The 20,620-nt window shown below is 41.7% G+C and overlaps 1 protein-coding gene across 2 annotated transcripts; it reads left to right on the forward strand.

The window, feature by feature from the left end:
• The first annotated feature begins 1,353 nt into the window (after positions 1 to 1,353).
• Positions 1,354 to 18,313, forward strand: LOC140194558 (uncharacterized). 2 transcript variants are annotated; one of them, XM_072251773.1, is made up of 2 exons: positions 1,354 to 1,416; positions 15,877 to 18,313. In XM_072251773.1, the coding sequence occupies exon 2, from the start codon at positions 17,174 to 17,176 to the stop codon at positions 18,179 to 18,181; it is 1,008 nt and encodes a 335-aa protein (XP_072107874.1). In that variant the 5' UTR covers positions 1,354 to 1,416; positions 15,877 to 17,173; the 3' UTR covers positions 18,182 to 18,313. The 2 variants fall into 2 exon arrangements, with proteins under 2 accessions (XP_072107874.1, XP_072107875.1); XM_072251774.1 differs by lacking the exon at positions 1,354 to 1,416 and adding an exon at positions 5,441 to 5,507 and having other exon boundaries at positions 16,418 to 18,313.
• Positions 18,314 to 20,620: the final 2,307 nt, after the last annotated feature.

Genomic DNA, 20,620 nt, shown 5'->3' on the forward strand with positions numbered 1-20,620 from the left:
AATGAAGACATCTCCCTCGTCCTAGAATGAAAAGCCTCATCCTGAGAGCAGATGCGGCGGAGACGGATGAATTGCGAGAAGGGGATGGCGTTTTTGCAAGAGACAGGGTGAGAAGAGGAATAGTCCAGATAGCTGTGAGAGTCAGTAGGCTTATAGTAGACATCAGTGGATAAGCTGTCTCCAGAGACAGAGACAGAAAGATCTAGAAAGGGGAGGGAAGTGTCGGAAATGGACCAGGTAAACTTGAGGGCAGGGTGAAAGTTGGAGGCAAAGTTAATAAAGTCAACGAGTTCTGCATGCGTGCAGGAAGCAGCGCCAATGCAGTCGTCGATGTAGCGAAGGAAAAGTGGGGGACAGATACCAGAATAGGCACGGAACATAGATTGTTCCACAAACCCAACAAAAAGGCAGGCATAGCTGGGACCCATACGGGTGCCCATAGCTACACCTTTAGTTTGGAGGAAGTGGGAGGAGCCAAAGGAGAAATTATTAAGAGTAAGGACTAATTCCGCTAGACGGAGCAGAGTGGTGGTAGAGGGGAACTGATTAGGTCTGGAATCCAAAAAGAAGTGTAGAGCTTTGAGACCTTCCTGATGGGGGATGGAAGTATATAAGGACTGGACATATATATGGATATATATGGAAGTATATAAGGACTGAAAATAAAGCGGTGAGGGCCAGGGAACTTAAAATCATCGAAAAGTTTAAGAGCGTGAGAAGTGTCACAAACATAGGTCGGAAGGGATTGAACAAGGGGTGGTAAAACCGTGTTGAGGTATGCAGAAACGAGTTTGGTGGGGCAGGAGCAAGCAGAGACAATAGGTCGGCCAGGACAGGCAGGTTTGTGGATCTTGGGTAGGAGGTAGAAACGGGAAGTGCGAGGTGTGGGAACTATAAGGTTGGTAGCAGTGGATGGTAGATCCCCTGAGCAGATAAAGTCGGTGATGGTGTGGGAGACAATGGTCTGGTGCTCCTTAGTGGGGTCACGATCGAGGGGTAAATAAGAGGAGGTATCCGCGAGCTGTCGCTGTGCCTCGGCAAGGTAGAGGTCAGTACGCCAGACTACATACAGCACCCCCCTTATCGGCGGGTTTAATAATAAGGTTAGGATTAGTGCGGAGGGAGTGGAGAGCAGAGCGTTCTGAAGGAGTGAGGTTGGAATGGGGACAAGGTGCGGTGAAGTCGAGACGGTTGATGTCCCGTCAGCAGTTAGCGATAAAGAGATCTAGAGCAGGCAGAAGACCAGAGCGGGGTGTCCATGAAGAAGAGGAGGGTTGAAGACGGGAGAAGGGGTCATCAGTGGGGGTGGAAGAGTCCTTGCCGAAGAAGTAGGTTCGGAGACGGAGACGGCGGAAGAAAAGTTCCGCATCGTGGCGAACACGGAACTCGCTGAGATGTGGGCGAAGGGGGACAAAGGTGAGGCCCTTACTGAGGACAGAGCGTTCTGCCTCCGACAGTTGAAGGTCGGAGGGGATGATAAAGACCCGGCACGGATGAGAGCTGGGATCAGAGGGGGGAGAGGGGAGGCTGGGGGTGTCAATGGAGAGGGGAGGGTTGGGGTGAGAGGAAGATGGAGCCTCTGAGGGCCCAGGAGCTGACAATGGGATCTGAGGAAGACGGGGCTGCGGAGTGGTGGTGGGGAAGGGGAGACGGGAGTCACAACAGCAGCACATAAAAACCCGGCCTGGAGTTCAAGGCTGGAATCTTGAGAGCTGGGATCAGAGGGGGGAGGGGGGAGGCTGGGGGTGTCAATGGAGAGGGGAGGGTTGGGGTGAGAGGAAGATGGAGCCTCTGAGGACCCAGGAGCTGACGATGGGATCTGAAGGAGACGGGATTGCAGGGTATTGGTGGGGGAAGGGGAGACGGGAGTCACAATAGCAGCACATAAAGACCCAGCCTGGAGTTCAAGGCTGGAGTCGCAGTTGGTGGTGTCCATGGTCGTTGCTGGAGTCCGGGTTTTGAATATGCCCTGAGGTGTTGGAGCCGGCGAGATCAGTGGCAGAAGCCGCAATCTGAAGTTCATGCTTGCTAGCGTCGGGGCCGGCAGGCTCTGGAGTCCGTAGATGTAGGATCTTGCGATCTTTGCCTAACATGACAAAGTCAAAAAAACGGTGATTGCAGGCGGAGGATGAAATAACGGGTAGGACCATTACAGACGGCGAAGAAAGTGTCCCGAAGGTGTGGAAGGGTCTGGGATAAGGACACCAAGTACCTCCTTATGGCGGAGAGAGTCGCCTTCAGAGCTTGACGGGAGAAGTGGCGAGAGGCAGAGTCAATAAAATGTGAGTACCTGGGATCCTCAGAAGGTCCAAATTGAGAGGCTTGGAAACGAATCCTAAAGCCAACTGGAGTAAGTTGGCGACGGAGGCATGTTCCAAGAAAGGATATATGGCTGTGATTGCGAGTCTGAGTCAAAGTGTGGTCGAAAAGTTGAAGAGCCGAAGAAATTACAGATGGGGAGCAGTGAGAGATGGTTTCACTGAACTCCCGTCGAAGAGAGGATGTAAACTTCTTCGGTGTATTCAAAGGTTCCATTTCTAATTTTCTTCAAGCTAAGACATAGCATCACTTGAGAGAACCATTGTGACAAAGTGGGAGGTGATGTATCCTTCCACTTCAACAAAACGGCCCTCCTAGCTATCAATGTAACAAATACAATAAAATGTTGGTCAGATACAGAGGTACCACAGATATTTTGAGGAATTATTCTAAAGAGCACAGTTAATTTATTAGGTTGTAATAATCCTCCAATCCTCTGTCATAAAAGTCAAATTGAGTTCCTTTTTTTATTAGTCTCTCAATGGAATATCCAAGTAATCTTTATAAATCTTCTTTCCGAAATGTGAATAATATACAGATAACCAAACAACCTTTCAGGTAGTTCATTCGGTAGCGGCGTCAGTGGCAGTGGCAGGTATAGTTTGAATGAAGTCCAGCGTGGCTTTTGGATCAAAAAATGTACGAGGAGGAGAGTTAGGAGGAAAAACTTTAATTCTATTCGGGTAATGCAAAGAAGGAAACAGTTTCTTATCCTATGCCTGTTTCATTACCAGGGAAAATCTTGATCTTTGTTCCATTACCTCTTTCAGATAATCTTCATAAAAACAGAGCTCAGATTCCTTAAATCTAAAAAATCTCTGTGGGCTCTTTCTATAGCAGGCAGCTGTGATAATATGGTAGGAAATAAAGTATGAAAAAGCTTACCAAAGTAAGCAGTTAAATCTCCATCTTCAGCTCCTTCTTGCAGCCCAATTTTTCGTATATTCCTTCGGGAAGACCTAGTTTCTAAGTCTATAATCTTATTTTGATATCTTTCCAAAGGGGTTGTAGTTTCAAACAATTTTTGCTTAGTTATCTTCAATTCTGCTTTGTGTGTAATAACTTGAGTTTCCAAGTCTTTAAGTTTTCCCAGAAATGACTTCATTTCATTACTATTCTTTTCCAGTTGGTCTTTAATTGAACCATTCTGATCTTTAATTGAATTCAGTGTCCGAACAATATCTTCAGCCCATGGTGGCATTTCATCAGATCTTTCCTTTTGCATCCTTCCTTTCCCATTACCTTTGTCACTAGGTTCAGATGGGTTTTTCCCACCCCTCGTAGACATAGACATATTGTTCCCCCTCAAGAATCAGCAAATAAAAATTTTAAATTTGAAGTTTAAACTAGGGGGAGAGAGACAAAACTAAGAGCAGCACAAGATTGCTGCTACTCCATTTGCAGACAGGCGCGGTCTCCCGGTAAGCAAACTCATACACTGCTCTGTCATCATTAAATAATGATTGATCCTGGTTATTGGAACTTGCCTACTGTCATTTTCCTTTTGAGCAATTGGGCTTCTGGTAACAAAGTTAAAAGTGATATTTCTAACCTGTGCTTCATAAAGATGTGCTGAAGCTTTGCTTATGTGACAGAAGATAGGTAACTTTTGTTATAGTTTTGCTTTATACATTAAACCTATGTTAGACTATTGTTTGTTGTCTGTATCTTCAGCTTCAATGCTATATTATCATCAACTCTGGACCCTGCAAGTCAATGGCTCCCCCTGCAACTGGTTCCTTAGCCTGCAGATCAACAGACCTCTGTTAGTAAGGTTAAGCAGCAACACTTCCATCACAATTATTCTAAACAGATGTTGCACAAAGTTACATCCTCATCACCTACTCTACCTCTACACACTCATGACTGTGCGGCTGCTCTCTGCTCTAACTCCGTCTCCATGCAGATCTTAAGCTGAACACAAAAGCATAAAGAGATCGTCATCCTGCTTCCCTTACTCCCACTACAACCTTGCAATAAAACGTTGAAATCACCACCAGCTGAATAGGTCACCCTCTAGTTCAAAATGGGCGGTACAGTAGCCTAGCGATGAGTGTAACGACTTACAGCACCAGTGATCAGGGTTCGATTCCCGTAAGTGTCTGTAAGGAGTGTGTATGTTTCCCCCATGACTGCATGGGTTTCCTCCAGGTGCTCCACTTTCCTCCCTCATTTCAACGATGTATGGGTTAGAGTTAGCATGTTGGAGCTGGAAGCATTGTGACATTTGAAGACTACCACCAGCACGTCCTCAGACTGTGTGGGCCATTGACGCAAATGATGCATTTCACTATGTTTCTGTGTTTCGATGTACATGTGACAAATATTTATTCTTTAGTCTTTAATCTCTAAATTGGCAGCATATACTTGGCTGTGATTCTCTTTAACTTTCAAAACTAAAAACATACAATTTCAAGATAATATATGTTAATGATGCTATATGCCTTAATGATCAATACATAGCTAACTTATTTACTTGGATATACACAGTTTTAACATTTGCTAGTTGTCTGTTCTTGGCCTCAGCAAGTAATTGCAAAAGCATAACAACTGTGCAGAACACAGTTTGCAGAGAGGCCTGAAATAAGCTCTCTTTTCATAAAAGTACATGGTCTATTACACATTTTAGAAGGTTCTAGAAACGGCTGAAACTGCATTGCACTGTACTGTTGCTGCATATCATTTAAGACAGTGATAATAAACTTTATCTTGTTTCTGGACAATGTGTTTAAGCTTTTTCAGGCAATTCCAGGATGAAACAACAAGATGCTGGAGAAACTCAATGGGTCAGGCAGCATCCGTGGAAGGAAATGGACAGATGACATTTCGGGTCAAGACCCATCACTTGGACTGATGCACAATTTTCACAAACAAAACTGCCTTGGTAGACACATTGTTTCTGCCGCTTTTGTCCAGGATCCAGATGAAGAGTCTCGTCCAAAAGCATCTGCTGTCCATTTCTCTCTGCACATGCTGCTGAATCAGTTGAGTTCATCTAGCATTGAATTTTGCTTCAGATTCCAGATCCTGCAGACTTTTGGGTCTCTATTTCATGACTTCTAGAGTGAATATTATGGGCCTTCCTTACACCAGTTTTATATCTATGAAACAAGAGCCACGTAGCCCAGTATCCGTTGTTCTAACTCCTCTCCGTCTGCAGACTGTGAATGCAAATAAAAGTGGGTGAGGTGAGTAGGAAACAGCACCTTTTCAGTTATTTCTAACTGCCTGATTTTTAACATAGTGCACTAGCCTGCAAAAACTAAAGCCAAGTTACATTATTTTAATTGATTCCATATGATGCGTAGCTTTTATTGCTTTTAAACCACTATTTTAAAATGAAACAATTTCCTTTCTCGAAGACTATTTTTAGCACTGTATGACCATAAAATAAATAAGTGATAGAATGTGCACCCTTTCAGAGTGAATTTCCAATATTTGCCACATTTAAAATACTAAGAGTGGAATATACTCAAATATTTGCAAGAGCGTTTAACAATTTGGAGACATTGGCCATACTCACTGGCTGAAGACAGTTGTACAGGTCTTGGCTACTTTCTGGTATATATATATATATGGAATCTGAAGCACATATCTTGCATGCTGCTGGTGAAGGAGATTTCAGGGGCTGTTATGAGTGGTGTAAAGTAAAGGCATTTTTGCAGATACTCAAGCATAATACAGTCATTAGGAATCAGGCAAGATAAGTCTATGGTTGTGACAATAGGTTTGGAGGAAGAGATTATTAACCTGAGGACCTAGGAAGAAAGAGGAATCCATGGAATCAGTTATGGAAAATTAAAAACTGCTGATGTTGGAAACATGAAACAGAAAATGCCGGAAATGATCAGCAGGGTAGTCAGTATCTGGGAAGAAGAACAATTAACATTTTGAATCTGGGATATGTCATCATGGACCGTAACAAAGGAAATACATGGTAATACTTATTAAATCCAGAGAGGCAGGAACAGAGTTATTACTTCAGATAGATAATCTTTCACGAGAATAGGGAAAAAGTGATCAACACTCTTTATGGATGCTGCCTGACTTGACATTTCCAATCTTTCCATGTCTTATATCAGGTTCAAAGACATTGGAACTGAGGGAAAAGTTGGAGAGTGAGTTGTTTTTAAGTGTTTGTCTGTGCATGTATGCATGTGGGAGCTGGGGGGATGGGGTCTGTGCTTCAAGGATGAAGAATGGGTTATGGAGGAAGTTCAGAAAACAGCAGGGAGTACCAAGGCAAGCTTTTTTTTAACACAGGGAGTGGTAGGTGCCTGGAACACACCTCCAGGGAAAATGGTGGACCAAATACGATAGCAATATTTAGTATGCATTTAGAGAATCACATGAACAAACAGGGAGTTAAAGAATATAGACCACATGCAGGTAAATATGTAGTTTAAATTGGCATCAGGGTTGGCACAAACATCATTGGAGCAAAGGGCTTGTTCCTGCACCATGTGCTGTTTTATGTTGTAAGGAATCAGTGTGGAAGTAGGAGATATGAAGGATGAATAACAGTTTCCTTGATTGGGTTTGACTGAGCAGGCAGTGAATTTATAATCAGATTGAGCTCAAAGACTTGAATTAAACTAGTCATAGTCATAGTCATACTTTATTAATCCCGGGGGAAATTGGTTTTCGTTACAGTTGCTCCATAAATAATAAATAGTAATAGAACCATAAATAGTTAAATAGTAATATGTAAATTATGCCAGTAAATTATGAAATAAGTCCAGGACCAGCCTGTTGGCTCAGGATGTCTGACCCTCCAAAGGAGGAGTTGTAAAGTTTGATGGCCACAGGTAGGAATGACTTCCTATGACGCTCTGTGTTGCATCTCAGAGGAATGAGTCTCTGGCTGAATGTACTCCTGTGTCCAGCCAGTACATTATGTAGTGGATGGGAGACATTGACCAAGATGGCATGCAACTTAGACAGCATCCTCTTTTCAGACACCACCGTGAGAGTCCAGTTCCATCCCCACAACATCACTGGCCTTACGAATGAGTTTGTTGATTCTGTTGGTGTCTGCCACCCTCAGCCTGCTGCCCTAGCACACAAGAGCAAACATAGCACTGGCCACCACAGACTCGTAGAACATCCTCAGCCTCGTCTGGCAGATGTTAAAGGACCTCAGTCTCCTCAGGAAATAGAGATGGCTCTGACCCTTCTTGTAGACAGCCTCAGTGTTCTTTGACCAGTCCAGTTTATTGTCAATTCGTATCCCCAGGTATTTGTAATCCTCCGCCATGTCCACACTGACCCCCTGGATGGAAACGGGTCACCAGTACCTTAGCTCTCCTCAGGTCTACCACCAGCTCCTTAGTCTTTTTCACATTAAGCTGCAGATAATTCTGCTCACACCATGTGACAAAGTTTCCTACCGTAGCCCTGTACTCAGCCTCATCTCCCTTGCTGATGCATCCAACTATGGCAGAGTCATCCGAAAACTTCTGAAGATGACAAGACTCTGTGCAGTAGTTGATGTCCGAGGTGTAAATGGTGAAGAGAAAGGGAGACAAGACAGTCCCCTGTGGAGCCCGAGTGCTGCTGATCACTCTGTCGGACACACAGTGTTGCAAGCACACGTACTGTGGTCTGCCAGTCAGGTAATCAAGAATCCATGATACCAGGGAAGCATCCACCTGCATCGCTGTCAGCTTCTCCCCCAGCAGAGCAGGGCGGATGGTGTTGAGCGCACTAGGTGCTGAGCAATGCCCATCACAAAAATAAAGTTCTAAGGAGCTTTCCGAAGCTTCAGAGCTTTTACTGATGAATCAGCGTGGAAATCCAGATTATAATAAGGGAGCTAAAGGGGACAGTTCATGAACCCATGAACATCACCTTACTAGTTCTTTTGCACTATTTATTTGTTTTATTTTTTAGTGTAGCTCATGGTATTTTATATGCCTTACATTCTCCTGCTGCCACAAAACGACACATTTCATAACATATGCCAGTGACAAAGAGCCTGATTCTGATTCTGGAAAAAAAAGTTGCTTGTATAAAGGGTATTGCAAAAGTGTTGTATAGACATGGGTAATAGAGAAATGGAGCCTGTTAAGGACTAAAGTAGGAACTTAAATATACATAATGAGAGCACCATTTAGATACTAAATGAGCACTTTGCATCTGTACTCACCAGAGAAGAGAATGAATCCAAAGTAATAGTGCGGAAGCAGTTGGGTGAGATGTTGCATACATTAAACATTGATAACATGATTCAAGCATTACCACATTTGTCTGACCTTAAAGTTAGTAAGCCATCAGTACTGGATAAGATGTTTTATATTTGAAGACTGGTTTTATTGTACATTTTAATTGGAGTCATAGAAAAGTACAGCACAGAAACAGGCCCTTCAGCCCATCTAGTTGGTGCTGCACCATTTAAACTGCCTACTCCTATCGACCTGCACTGGCACCATAGCCCTGCATACCCGTACCATCCACGTATCTATTCAAACTTCTCTTAAATGTTGAACTAGAGCTTACATGCACCACTTGCGCTGGCAGCTCGTTCCACACCCTCACAATCCTGAGTGAAAATGTTTCCCCTCATGTTCTCCTTAAACTTTTTACCTTTCGCCCTTAACTCATGAAAACTGGCTGTAGTCCCATGCAACCTCAGTAGAAAAAGCCTGCTTGGATTTATCCTATCTCTACCCCTCATAATTTTGTAAATCTGTCAAATCTCCTCTCAGTCATCTAAATTTCAAGGATTAAAGTTCTAACCTATTCAATCAATCCTTATAGCTCAGGTCCTCCAATTAATGCTTGTTATCCATGTAATTCCTGAATAACTCCAACAGCAAGTGTAGAATAAAAAGATAATTGAGAGTGTCATCAGGGAAAAGATTATGCAATGTATGGTTGGAATTTGGAATGCACTAATTGTAGATGCGGTGGAGGTGGGTTTTATTGTGTTCTTCAAAAGGGAATTGATGGAGAAAAATTTGCAAAGCTATGGTAAGAAGGGCTGGTGAGTAGCACTCAGAAGTTTCTCCTGTAGAAAGTCAGTACAGACATGGCTGGCTGAATGGCCTCCTGTACTAGATCTATTGTACGATTCTACTATTGCATGGCTGTTTATTGAGCCTTGCTACAAGCAAATCAGTAGTTAATTTTGAAAAGAAATACATCAACTGCAAAACATTCTGGGCAATATTGAGGCTGAGGAAGATGTTACATGAATGCAAGCACTTTCCTTCCAACTGTGGGAGAGAAGTTCTGTCTTCCAGCCAAATTCTTCTCTCAGCCACCAGCCAGCAGCACAAAAATGTGCCCCCCACGGCTGAAAAATAAAATGACAACAAGCAAAAAAAATGAAAACAGGAAAGGAAAGAAAATTTAAAAAAAGGCTTATGAACGACAGAGGGAAGAAGAGTGGGAAAGGAAAACAAACAGTAAAAAGTGCAGGAGAATCAGACTGGAAACGGCACCCACTAATGGAGAGAGAGCTGGAAATTGAAGGATAGGAAGGCTTGAAGGAGCAAAAGAAGACGGAGAGAGGCAGGAGAGGAAGCATAGTCAGTGAACCAAAGGAGGAGAAAAAAAGAACCACCAGTACAAATTGTGAAAGACGGACTGTATTCTTTCTCTGAGCAGCAGTTGAAGATCCAATTAAGAATAGTATCATCAATGAATATTACGCATGCGGTAAAGTTACGGAAACTTAAACCTAAAACTTAAAATTACATCTTTTGTGTTTTTTTAATTATAAATTTGGTCTAATTTTGAAGAATATAAAATCTGAACCTTGTGATTTTCAAATTGTGCCACATCATTCCTTTTATTTAGTCTGTTTTCTCCATACTTTCAAATTCCAGAAATGTTTTATAGTAGAGATATTTGGTTTCAAATGACCCTGCTTAGCCTGTTACTAAATTTAGTCCAATTTAAATTCAGTTTTGACCACAGACCAATTTATAATACTACATGGCACAAGACCATTTCCTCTGGAGTATGTAGTGGTGTCTCTAAGAAATGCACACAATGTAGTCCCTGTAAATAATTCGTAAATTTTCTGTACTGAGCTGCTGTAGGCAATACACAACAAATTGAGTTCTGTTCTGAGTTTATCTTGGCCAGCAGTAGGCACGTTTACATACCGCTATTTTTAACTTTAATCCTTGGTATGCTTCACTGAGTCTGCATTGTGCCTGAGATGTATCATGGGGAAACCTGCAGTCAATCACGACATAAGGCCCTTTTTATCTTGCAGCAGTGAAAAAGTCAGACAACTAAATATTATTACCACATTATACTTTTATAATTTTGAAGGACTTTCACTCTTCTATTCACTTTATGTTACAAGACAATGCCTGCAACTTTAGTTGCAGTATAGAATGAAGTGTTCTCTGCCATCAGTCATGTCCATGTAACAAATGAAACAGCGGGAACTTTGCCTGCTATCATTTTCCTTATGCTTTCCGCCAGCACGCTGATAGAACAGAATGGCTGGAAGAGGAGAAGATCAATATGTTTGGACGTACACGTGAGAAATTAATCATTGTCTTTATCTTTATTGCCACCTATAAGAATACACCTTACTGGATACCTTTCTGATTGCTATTTAATTTAATTTAAATTAAATTTCTATCACTCCCCCACCACCCAAGTATTCCCTCCAATGCTACCTCAAGATTGTCCTGCAACTTGAAACCCTATGACCTATGACCAATGATATACCCAAGTTCCAAATCCACTGAACAGCAAGTTACTTTGAAAGTGTTGCTTCCTCAGAATTTTTTTTTGGTTATGATAGAATGCTTGAAGCTGAACATGAATATAATTTCAGACTACTTGTATCACATAGGAATTTGGAGAAACAAGAAATTAACTTTTATTGAATATAATGCATTTAATTGCATAGCGGTGCTGATTCTTTGCAATAGTTCAATTAAGCTAAAAATATTTTGATGATTTTCATTTGTACTCAGTGTCTGAGTCTTCTTGCTTAAGTGTCCAAAAATAGTTAACCAGCACGGATGGATTCCAGTTGCTGATACTGTTTCTCCATGACCACAAAGTCTTGGTGAAACCTTTTACCATGCTTATCACTGACAGTGTCAAGATTTGTAGGGAAGAAGTCTAAATGGGAATGCAGATAATAAATCTTTAGTAACATATTGCACTTCATAGTTTTGTGTGCTTGAAGCACGTTGGCAACCTGCTGCATGTAGTTTGGTGCTCTCTAGTTGCCAAGAAAATTTTCAACAATGTTTTTGAATGCCTTCCATGCGATTTTCTCTGGTCCCACTCGAAATTCTTTGAATTGCCTGTCATTGTTGACCTGTTTGATTTGTGGACCAACAAAATGCCTTCCTTAATCTTGGTATCAGTTATTCTGGGAAATATCTGTCTCAAATATTGAAATCCTTCACGGAATTTTTTGTGCCTGGTGACAGCAGATTCCATCCTTGCAGTCTTGAACTCAGTAATCCTGCTTTTGACTTTGACAAACCCCAAGTCTCTGACCAGGTCATTTAATTCAGGCTACGTCCACACTAGACCGGATAAATCTGTAACCGAAACTGTTTCTCTTCGTTTTGACCCTCCGTCCACATTGAAACAGCGTTTTCCTCCCCTGAAAACGGAGATTTTCAGAAACGCTCTCCAGAGTGAATAAATCTGAAAACGCCTAATATCCGGCGAAGTGTGTACGGGGTACCTGGCTATTTTTTAAACCGCTGTCATGACGTGCTGGAACAAATGGTGGCGGCAGCGCAACATTTCATTGTTTTCTTGAACGCAACCTCCAACACCACAACAATATCTGACAATAGATGTGTAACAGCCTAATGTAATATTGTATGGAAATACAAGGTAACACTGATGCAGACATGTTTTATACATTTAACAAGGCGCAATGTATTGCTTGTGCAAACATTCAATAGGTGCAATTGTCACTTTTGCTCAGTAACTCGTTTTATTGCACATGTTAAATACAGCAAAATAATACACAAGGACATGGCAAAAGTAAAGGCAAACAAATGAAGTAACAGCAAATTTCACTTTTGCCCAGTAACAAGCCTTATTGCATTTAGTTGTAGCTGTCGTCCCTTTCATCAGTGAAGAGACTATGGCTGTAGGAAATGTTTCTGGATAAACGCGCACCAAGTCTTTCGTTTGGCAATTTCCTTTTAAGTTTTTCTAGTCTGTAAATGGACAAACGCGCACCAAGTATACCGTTTCCTCTTCGCTTGTTTTCTGTGTGTCCTGCGCATGCCCAGTAGGAGGAGATTCGCCTAAATGCCCATTTTAATGTGGACAGAGGTATTTTCAAAAACGCCTAGTGTGGACGCCTGTTGTTTATACGCGAAACCGGCGATTTCAAAATTATCTGGGCTTGTGTGGACGTAGCCTCAGAGTGAGTTATCAGGCAAGGCTTACTTGACTTAAAGGGCTCAAAATCTATATCAGTATCAGCGTCATTTTCCATTACTGGCTCGTGCATCATGGCATCTTTGTCTGCCTCGTCTAGACTCCATGTCTCTGGTGTCTTCTGTACTGGAAGACTATTGTCAAACAGCACAGGTCTTACGACTAAAGGCAGATTGGGGTATTCAATCGATTTCTTGTTTTTAGCAGAGAAACCAGACACACTGGTCAGACAGAAGTAGCAATCTGTCACCTGATCCTTCTGATCTCGCCATATTATTGGGACAGTGAACGACATTGACTTCTGAGTACCTCTGAGCCAAGCACGAAGATTGTCAATGCATGATGTGCAACAAATGTGAGGAGCCCAGGCTTTGTCTTGGTTGCCAATTTTACACCCAGAGCAGAGCTCTTAGTTTTCTTAATAAAAGGAGTCATGCTCTCTCTTTTTGAGATTTCAGTGTGTACTCACCACAAGTATAGCAGAAAGCCTGCCCTGCCATGCAACATCCACCCTGCCTAAGCACGCCCAGGTAGCCTGGACAAGATAGAAAACTCTTCAGCTTACATTGTGGGAAACATTTTAATTGACTTGTATTATGAATTGAAATAAAAAATATAGGTAACTTTAAAAAATGGTGCATGAGCAAAAAATTCTCACTGTCCAGTGTTCTTATTGAAGAAAGGCCTTTGTGAATATGAAGTACGCAAGGTATGTACAATTTTGCATGATATCTTGTACATGTAGATGCCATGACAATGAAAACTCATCAATACCCCTACTTGCTCAGGAGGCTAAAGAAATTTGGTATTTATAGTGATAGTTGACACTCTCAACATTGAACCAGGTATAGTACAAAAATTTTGCTGTGATTAATAGATTTATGTTATTTTTAAAGTGTATTATTACCCAAGCAGTATGCAAGACAAGCTTTTCACTGAATCTTGGTGCATTTGACAACAATAAAATATTATCTATAGCAATAGCAATACCAATACCAAAGTGGCTCCATGAATGTGAAAGTTGAAATTGCACTGAACAACTAATATGCATGAGCCACAAACCAATGCAGGCATTCCTCGGGTTAGGACAGGGTTCCCTTCCCAAGAACTGTGTGTAACCCAAACTGCTTGTGAGTTGGAGATGAGCAAAGTGAATCTGTGGGAGAGGATTGCAGAAACAGCTCTGAAAGGATACAGGGCAGATGCGGACGAGTGGTTAGTGACTCAGAGTCACTGATGTATGCCATGAAATTTGTGGTTTTACATCACCCCTTACCGATTTTTATTTATGCACCACTGAAAGCATCTTAGCCAGATGTATCATCATAACCGCTCTGTCTGTGACCTTGAAAAACTGCAGAGAGTTGTGGACACAGCAAGGTAAATCATGAAAACCAGCCTCCCCTCCAGATTTCTTGCTGCGTCAATGAGGTAGCGAGCATAATCAAAGACCTCAACCGCCCGGCTCATTTTGCCTCTCATTGGGCAAAAGATACAAAAACCTGAAATCACGTACCACTGGCTGAAGAGCAACATCTGCTCCACTGCTATAAGACTACTGAATGGTTCTCTAGTGCAATAAGATAGATTCTTAGCCTCACAATCCACCTCATTATGATTTAGTATATTATTTTTTTTACCTGCACTGCACTTACTCTGTAGCTGTTGGTCTTTTATTCTTGTATCATCATAACCACTCATTACTGTTTTACATTGTACGACCTCAATGCACTGTGTAATGAATTGATCTGTACGAAGAGTATGCAAGACACTGTACCTCAGTCCATACAACAATAAACCAATTTCATTTCCAATTAAATTTTGCATTGGGGTTACTTAGAAAACAAATAGTCCTTTCCCTGGACAATTTCTAGCCCTTTACTCTTACAGGTTTCAATAACTTGACAAAGTCCACTTTTCATGTGTATGCAAATATAATATCTATGGGGTATATTTTACCTCATAGATAAGGAGTTTGATTACATATATTGCAATATTCATGAGCATCCAACAGCATAAGTAAGATCTGAACACAAATATCAGATTCATCACTGACACCATAATTAGAAAAAGGGAATTTCTACCAAAGTCAAAACTGAAGAAAGCAATCAGCTTTATCACGGTAACCTTGGCATAGAGAAATCTCTGTGGCACCTCAAAGGCATGATATCAAGGTCTGGCACCAAGCCATATTAAATGATATAAGGACAGATGAGAATTTATTCAGTCTCTTAAACATGAAAATAGGGAGGTTTAGAAAGTGAAATCCAGATGTTTAGGCCTATACAATTGAAATCATGACTGCAAATGTGGGAATAATTAAAATCAAAGATTCAACAAGAGGCCAGAACTGGGAGTATCTCAAAAATATCTTGAGGTCTTAGGGCTGCAGAGAAAGGAAGAGTGAAACTGTGGAAGGATTTGAACATGAGAATTTGGATTCCTTTTGCACTGTACGACAATGCATTACTTAATTCTCATAGATGAAGAGATAACAGTGTAACACACTTGTTTATAGTGATAGTCAACACTTACAACAATGAACCTTAAGTATAGTACATACAATGTCACAGCAATTAATAAATTTGTTATTTCTTAAAGTGTATTATTTCTTAAACAGTATGCAAGACAAGCTTTTCACTGTATCTTGGTGTATTTAGCAATAGTTAAATAATACCCAATACCAAAGTTGGCCCCATGAATGTGAAAGTTGAAAATGCAATGAATAACTAATATGCATTAGCCACAAACCAAAGCAGGCATTCCTCGGGTTAGGACAGGGTTCCCTTCCCGAGAACTGTGTGTAACCCAAACTGTTTGCGAATTGGAAATGAGCAAAGTGAATCTGTGGGAGAGGATCACAGAAACAGCTGTGAAAGGATACAGAGCAGATGCGGTCGAGCGGTTAGCGACCGGCCTCATTGACTCAGAATCTGGTTTAATATCATTGACATATGCCGTGAAATTTGTGGTTTTCTGGCAGCAGTATAGTGCAATACATAAAATCTATAAATTACAATACGAAATATACTTATAAAATTAAGTAGTGCAAAAAGAGAGCCAAAAAATAGTGAGGTAGTGTTTATGGATTGGCTCATTGACTGTTCAGAAATCTGATGACAGAAGGGAAAAAGCTGTTCCTAAAACATTGGGTGTGTGTGTCTACAGGCTGCTGTACATCCTCCCTGATAGCAAAGAGCAGAGCATGACTTGAGCAGTGGGAGTCTATAATGGTGGATGTCCCCCTTTTGAGGCATTGTGTTTTGAAGATGTCCCTGATGCTAGGAGGGCTGGTGGCCATGATGGAGCTAAGTGTTTGCAACCCTCCATAGTTTTCTCTGATCCTGTGCAGTGGCCTCTCTATACCAGCATGTGATGCAACCGGTTAGGATGTTCTCTATGGTATGTGAGAGGATCCTGGAGTACCCCTATTAACTGTTTGAAGAGAGACAGAGAGAGACATTCATCATTGTTTGGAAAGGAGAGAGAGACAGAGTTATTTACCGCCCATGTGTTGCTTTTGAAAAAGAGAGAGGCGAAGATTAATGGTTGGACTGTCACTTTAAGGCATTGGAAGTAACTCTGGATTTTTACTGGGTTTGGAGTTGGAGACAGCGTCGAGCAGCTCAAAAGTTGCTATGGTGACCGACAGGACATTGTTGATGTTACTTTCAAGGACTTGTTTCCTGCTTGTGCATTTCCTTTACAGACAAAGGAAGGAGGGACTCTTTGAATGACAGGTGATGCTCAGCACAGAGAAATAAATGGGAGGTCGGATGATACAGACCTCAGGACACATGATCTGGACACTGAATGAGCATTGCAGAGAAAGTGGGTTTTGGAGAATCGATCAGGCGGATCGATTCCAAATTGCTATTCCAGCGGTCAAGAAGGGGTTGACTGGTGGGAAGTTGTCTATGTGTCCACCCTTGCTGGGGTGATAACTCCACCACAGGAAAACCGGTCCCCCGGTTAAAGTCACAGTCGGTGACTTGTAAAGGATTTCGAAGGACAACGAGAAGATCGACGGCATCAGCTCACCTGAAGACATATATATCTCTCTCCTCCCCCCCCATCACTATTCAACTAAATACCACGAACTGAACTTTACTCAATGTCGCAAGACTATATCTTTTTACCCCTAGACTTAAAGAAGCTTGGTTTTCATACACATATATTCCATTCTTACTTTTATATATAATCATTGCTAACCTGTTTGATTTATCTACATTTATATTACTGTATTGCATAGTTACTAATAAATATTATTAGCTTATAGCAATACTGGACTCCAAAGTGTTTTCCATCTCTGCTGGTTCTTTATTCCCGTCACGGGGTACATGACATAAATTGGGGGCTCGTCCGGGATATGAACAAATTGGTCGGGAGGCTGGTTTGAATTGATTGGGGGCACATCCCTTTTGAATTTGGACAGTTGATTTGGTTGTGTGGAAAAACAGCAGAAATGGATGTTTGGGACTCTCTGAAATCACCAGACCTGGTGACTTTGAAGTTTGCTAAAACGTATGAGTTGCAGGGCATTGCTAAAGAATTGAGAATTGAGGTAAAGAACGGTGTGAGTAAGGTAGAAATTCAAAGGAAAATAGTTGAATATTATATAGGTAAGGGAACATTTGATGAGGAGGCGTTAGAGGTGTTCGTGGAAGGTGAACCTACTGAGGATGAGCTTCAGCTTCTGTTGGAAATATTAAGAAGGGAGCATGAATTGGGATTAAAACAGCTTGAGGGAGAGGCCAGAGAGGCAGAGAAACGGAGAGAAGAAGCAGAAAAACAGGGGGTCCATGAGGCTAGAGAGGCAGAAAGACAGAGACAGCTTGAAAGGGAGAAATGGCAACGTGAAGATCACGTGGCAGAAAGGCAGAGACAGTTTAAAAGGGAGAGGTTGCAGCAAAGAGGTTTAGAGTCGGACCCTGATGATTTTTACAGCTCGGAAGGGCGAGTTTTGTGTGATGAATTTAAAAGTTGTGTTCCTGATGAGGTAAGGGTATACCCAGTGGCAGAGGATGCCCCTACCCTGCAGGGGTCAGTTGAGAAAGCAGACAAAGAAGTTTTAACCCACGAGGTTGAGTTTACACCAGATGAGAGTTTGCCAGAGAATAGCTGGGAGGTTCAAGATGACCTTGAATTTGAAACTGGGACAAGTGATGACAGCCCAGAAGAGGCAGTTATTCCGATTGAATGTGTTCTGGTTGTTGAAGTACCTGTGAGTTCACAGGATTCTGAACATGATGTTGAGGCTCAGTTGAAGTCTGAGGTGCCTGACTTGGTTGAAAGGGAATGCAGTCCTTTTGTGTCAGATGATCTTGGTTCACTGAGTAAAGGGTTAACCTTGGTACCAGTGGAATGTGAGGATTCTCAGTCATTTGTGGTAGACCGTGTTTTAAAAGCTGGAAGTAATGGAAAAGTGCTGTTCCTGGACTGGAAAAGGTCGGATTGGTTGCGTGACCTTTGACCCTCCTTGCAGGACAAAGGCCTGCTGAGACAGGATGCCCTAGTTTATTGGATTTTGTTTGAACATTTGGAAGTAAGCACCTGCAAGGAAGAATTTTTGTGGTTTTGGAGTGGAAGTTGCCATGGATACAAGTCGAAGTATAGGTCGTAATGAGATGGTTAGTTTATTTGCTCTCTTTCATATTCTCATCAGCCTGATGATGATGCAGAATTTGGTAAACAATGGAGGCATGTTGACAGCTCTCCAAGATAAGAGTGTTTCAGCAATTCAGCTAATGAGCAAATCTGCTGCTGAGGCCTATAGCAAGACCAAAGGTTTAAATTATGATGTGTCAGAGACTTTTCTACCTTCCAGATTTCAGCAGGACTCAGAGGGTAGTACAGCTGATAAGGGTAAGGTGTATAAGAAAAGTTTGTCTTTGTTGAGAAAGGAATGTATCGAGGAACAGAGCGAGATTCTGGGATGGTGGCTTTAAGGGAGATGGCTCTCACAGGAGAGGAGGTTCAGAGGGAGTCAGTGGAACATTACCTTAAAGATGGGATGTTGATGAGGAAGTGGAAACCAGCCACAGTGCCTGCAAGTCATGTGGTGGTTTTGAAAGATTACAAGGCTGAAATTTTAAACATGGCTTACAGTATGCCTTTAGGTGGACGTCATTGTGTGAGAAATGAGGAAAATGGGAATGAGGGGGTTCCCCTCCTTTTATTTACTGTTGGAGATTCGATTCAGAAGGCAGTGAAGGGTAATTTGTTGGAACCTGTGTTCAATTACAGGCCAAAAGGACCTTTGACCCTACTCAGAGAACTCTGGAAGGGATATAGTAAGCTTTATGACCTTGCCAAGGAAAGTTTACAAAATGGTCGAGTCAAAAGAAGACTCTTGTTCACTGGAATTGCGGCTGGGAGACTTGTTGAAGTACAAAATGGAGTCGTGAAATCTGATAGTGGAAGGGAAAGGCATGTTTACCCACTGAATCTAGACTCACCAAAATGTCAGAATTCCATTGTTTTGAAAAATATTACTGATAAGGTCCACCAGTTGGACCCAAAACTGAAAAAACAAGTAAAAGGACTAATTGGTGTTTTGAAATGGTGCACAGGTGCAGTGCATCACATCATTATGAATTTAGACCAGCCTATGAAATGGAATCTTCACAGAGTGAACTTTGAGGAAAGTAAAATGATTGAACAAGGAATTAGAAACAAGAAAGAATAAATAAAGAGAATGGATAGCTGGCTTGATAGAGTGGGGAGGGCTAAATACCTTATTAAGATTGACTTGTTAAAAGTATACTGGGGTGTTCCTTTAACAGAGATGGTTAAAGAGATATCAGCATTTGTGACACCGTCTAGACTGTATGAATACAATGTTTTACACTTTGGGATGAAGAATGCTCTAGAAACATTTCAAAGGATAATCAATTCTGTGATTGGAGGGTTAGAAAGCACAGGAGTTCACATCTATAACTTAGTGGTCTGGAATGACACGTGGGAGGAGCATATTGCAGCGGTAGAGAAACGGTTTGACAGACTTTCCAAGACCACTCTTACTGTGAACCTCGCTAAAAGTGAGTCTGGCCATGCCACAGTCACATATCTGGGGTATGTGGTGGGCCAAGGCCCAACTGGCTCCTGTACAGGCCAAGGTTCAAGCGATTGCTGAAGTTCCTGTTCCAACTAGCAAGAAAGCTTTGAGAAGGGTTTTAGGGATGGTTGGGTATTATCATAAGTCAGGTAAGAACTTTGCTGACATTGCTCTCCCCCTAACAAAACTCCTAAGGAAGAGTGAAAGATTTGAATGGAGTGACCTTTGCCAAGAGGCATTTGAACATCTGGAAACCATCCTGTGTTATCATCCTGTGCTCAAAGCACCTGATTTTTCAAAGCCATTTTCTATAACCACAGGTGTTAGTGATGAAGCTGCTGGGGCAGTACTGTTACAGAAGGGAGTGGATGACATTGAACATCCAGTAGCTTATTTCTCAAAGAACATTAATGTACACCAGAAAAATTGTTCAACCGTTGAAAAGGAATTACTAGCACTTGTTCTGGCTTTGCACCATTTTGAGGCCTATGATCAAAGACCTCAAAATCTTTCTGTTGCTCAGAGACCACTTGTGGTTTACATGGGTTATAATCCGCTGGAGTTTTTAAATAAAATGAAGGATAAGAATAGAAGGTTGTTAAATTGGAGTCTGGTATTGCAGGAGGGTAACTTAAAGATCAGACATGTGACAGGTACTGACAATGTCATAGCTGATTGCTTATCCCGATGTTAAGATGAAAACTGTAACCACTTTTGCTTTGTCATCTGATGTTTTTTCCCTGTATTGTTTAAAACCCTGTGATGGACATTTTAAAAAAAATTGTCTTCGATAATTTTTTTTCCCTGAGGAAGGGGAGTGTGAGAGGATCCTGGAGTGCCCCTATTAACTGTTCG

The sequence above is a fragment of the Mobula birostris genome, chromosome 3, assembly GCF_030028105.1.
Source record: "Mobula birostris isolate sMobBir1 chromosome 3, sMobBir1.hap1, whole genome shotgun sequence".
In the NCBI taxonomy this organism is placed as follows: Eukaryota; Metazoa; Chordata; class Chondrichthyes; order Myliobatiformes; family Myliobatidae; genus Mobula; species Mobula birostris.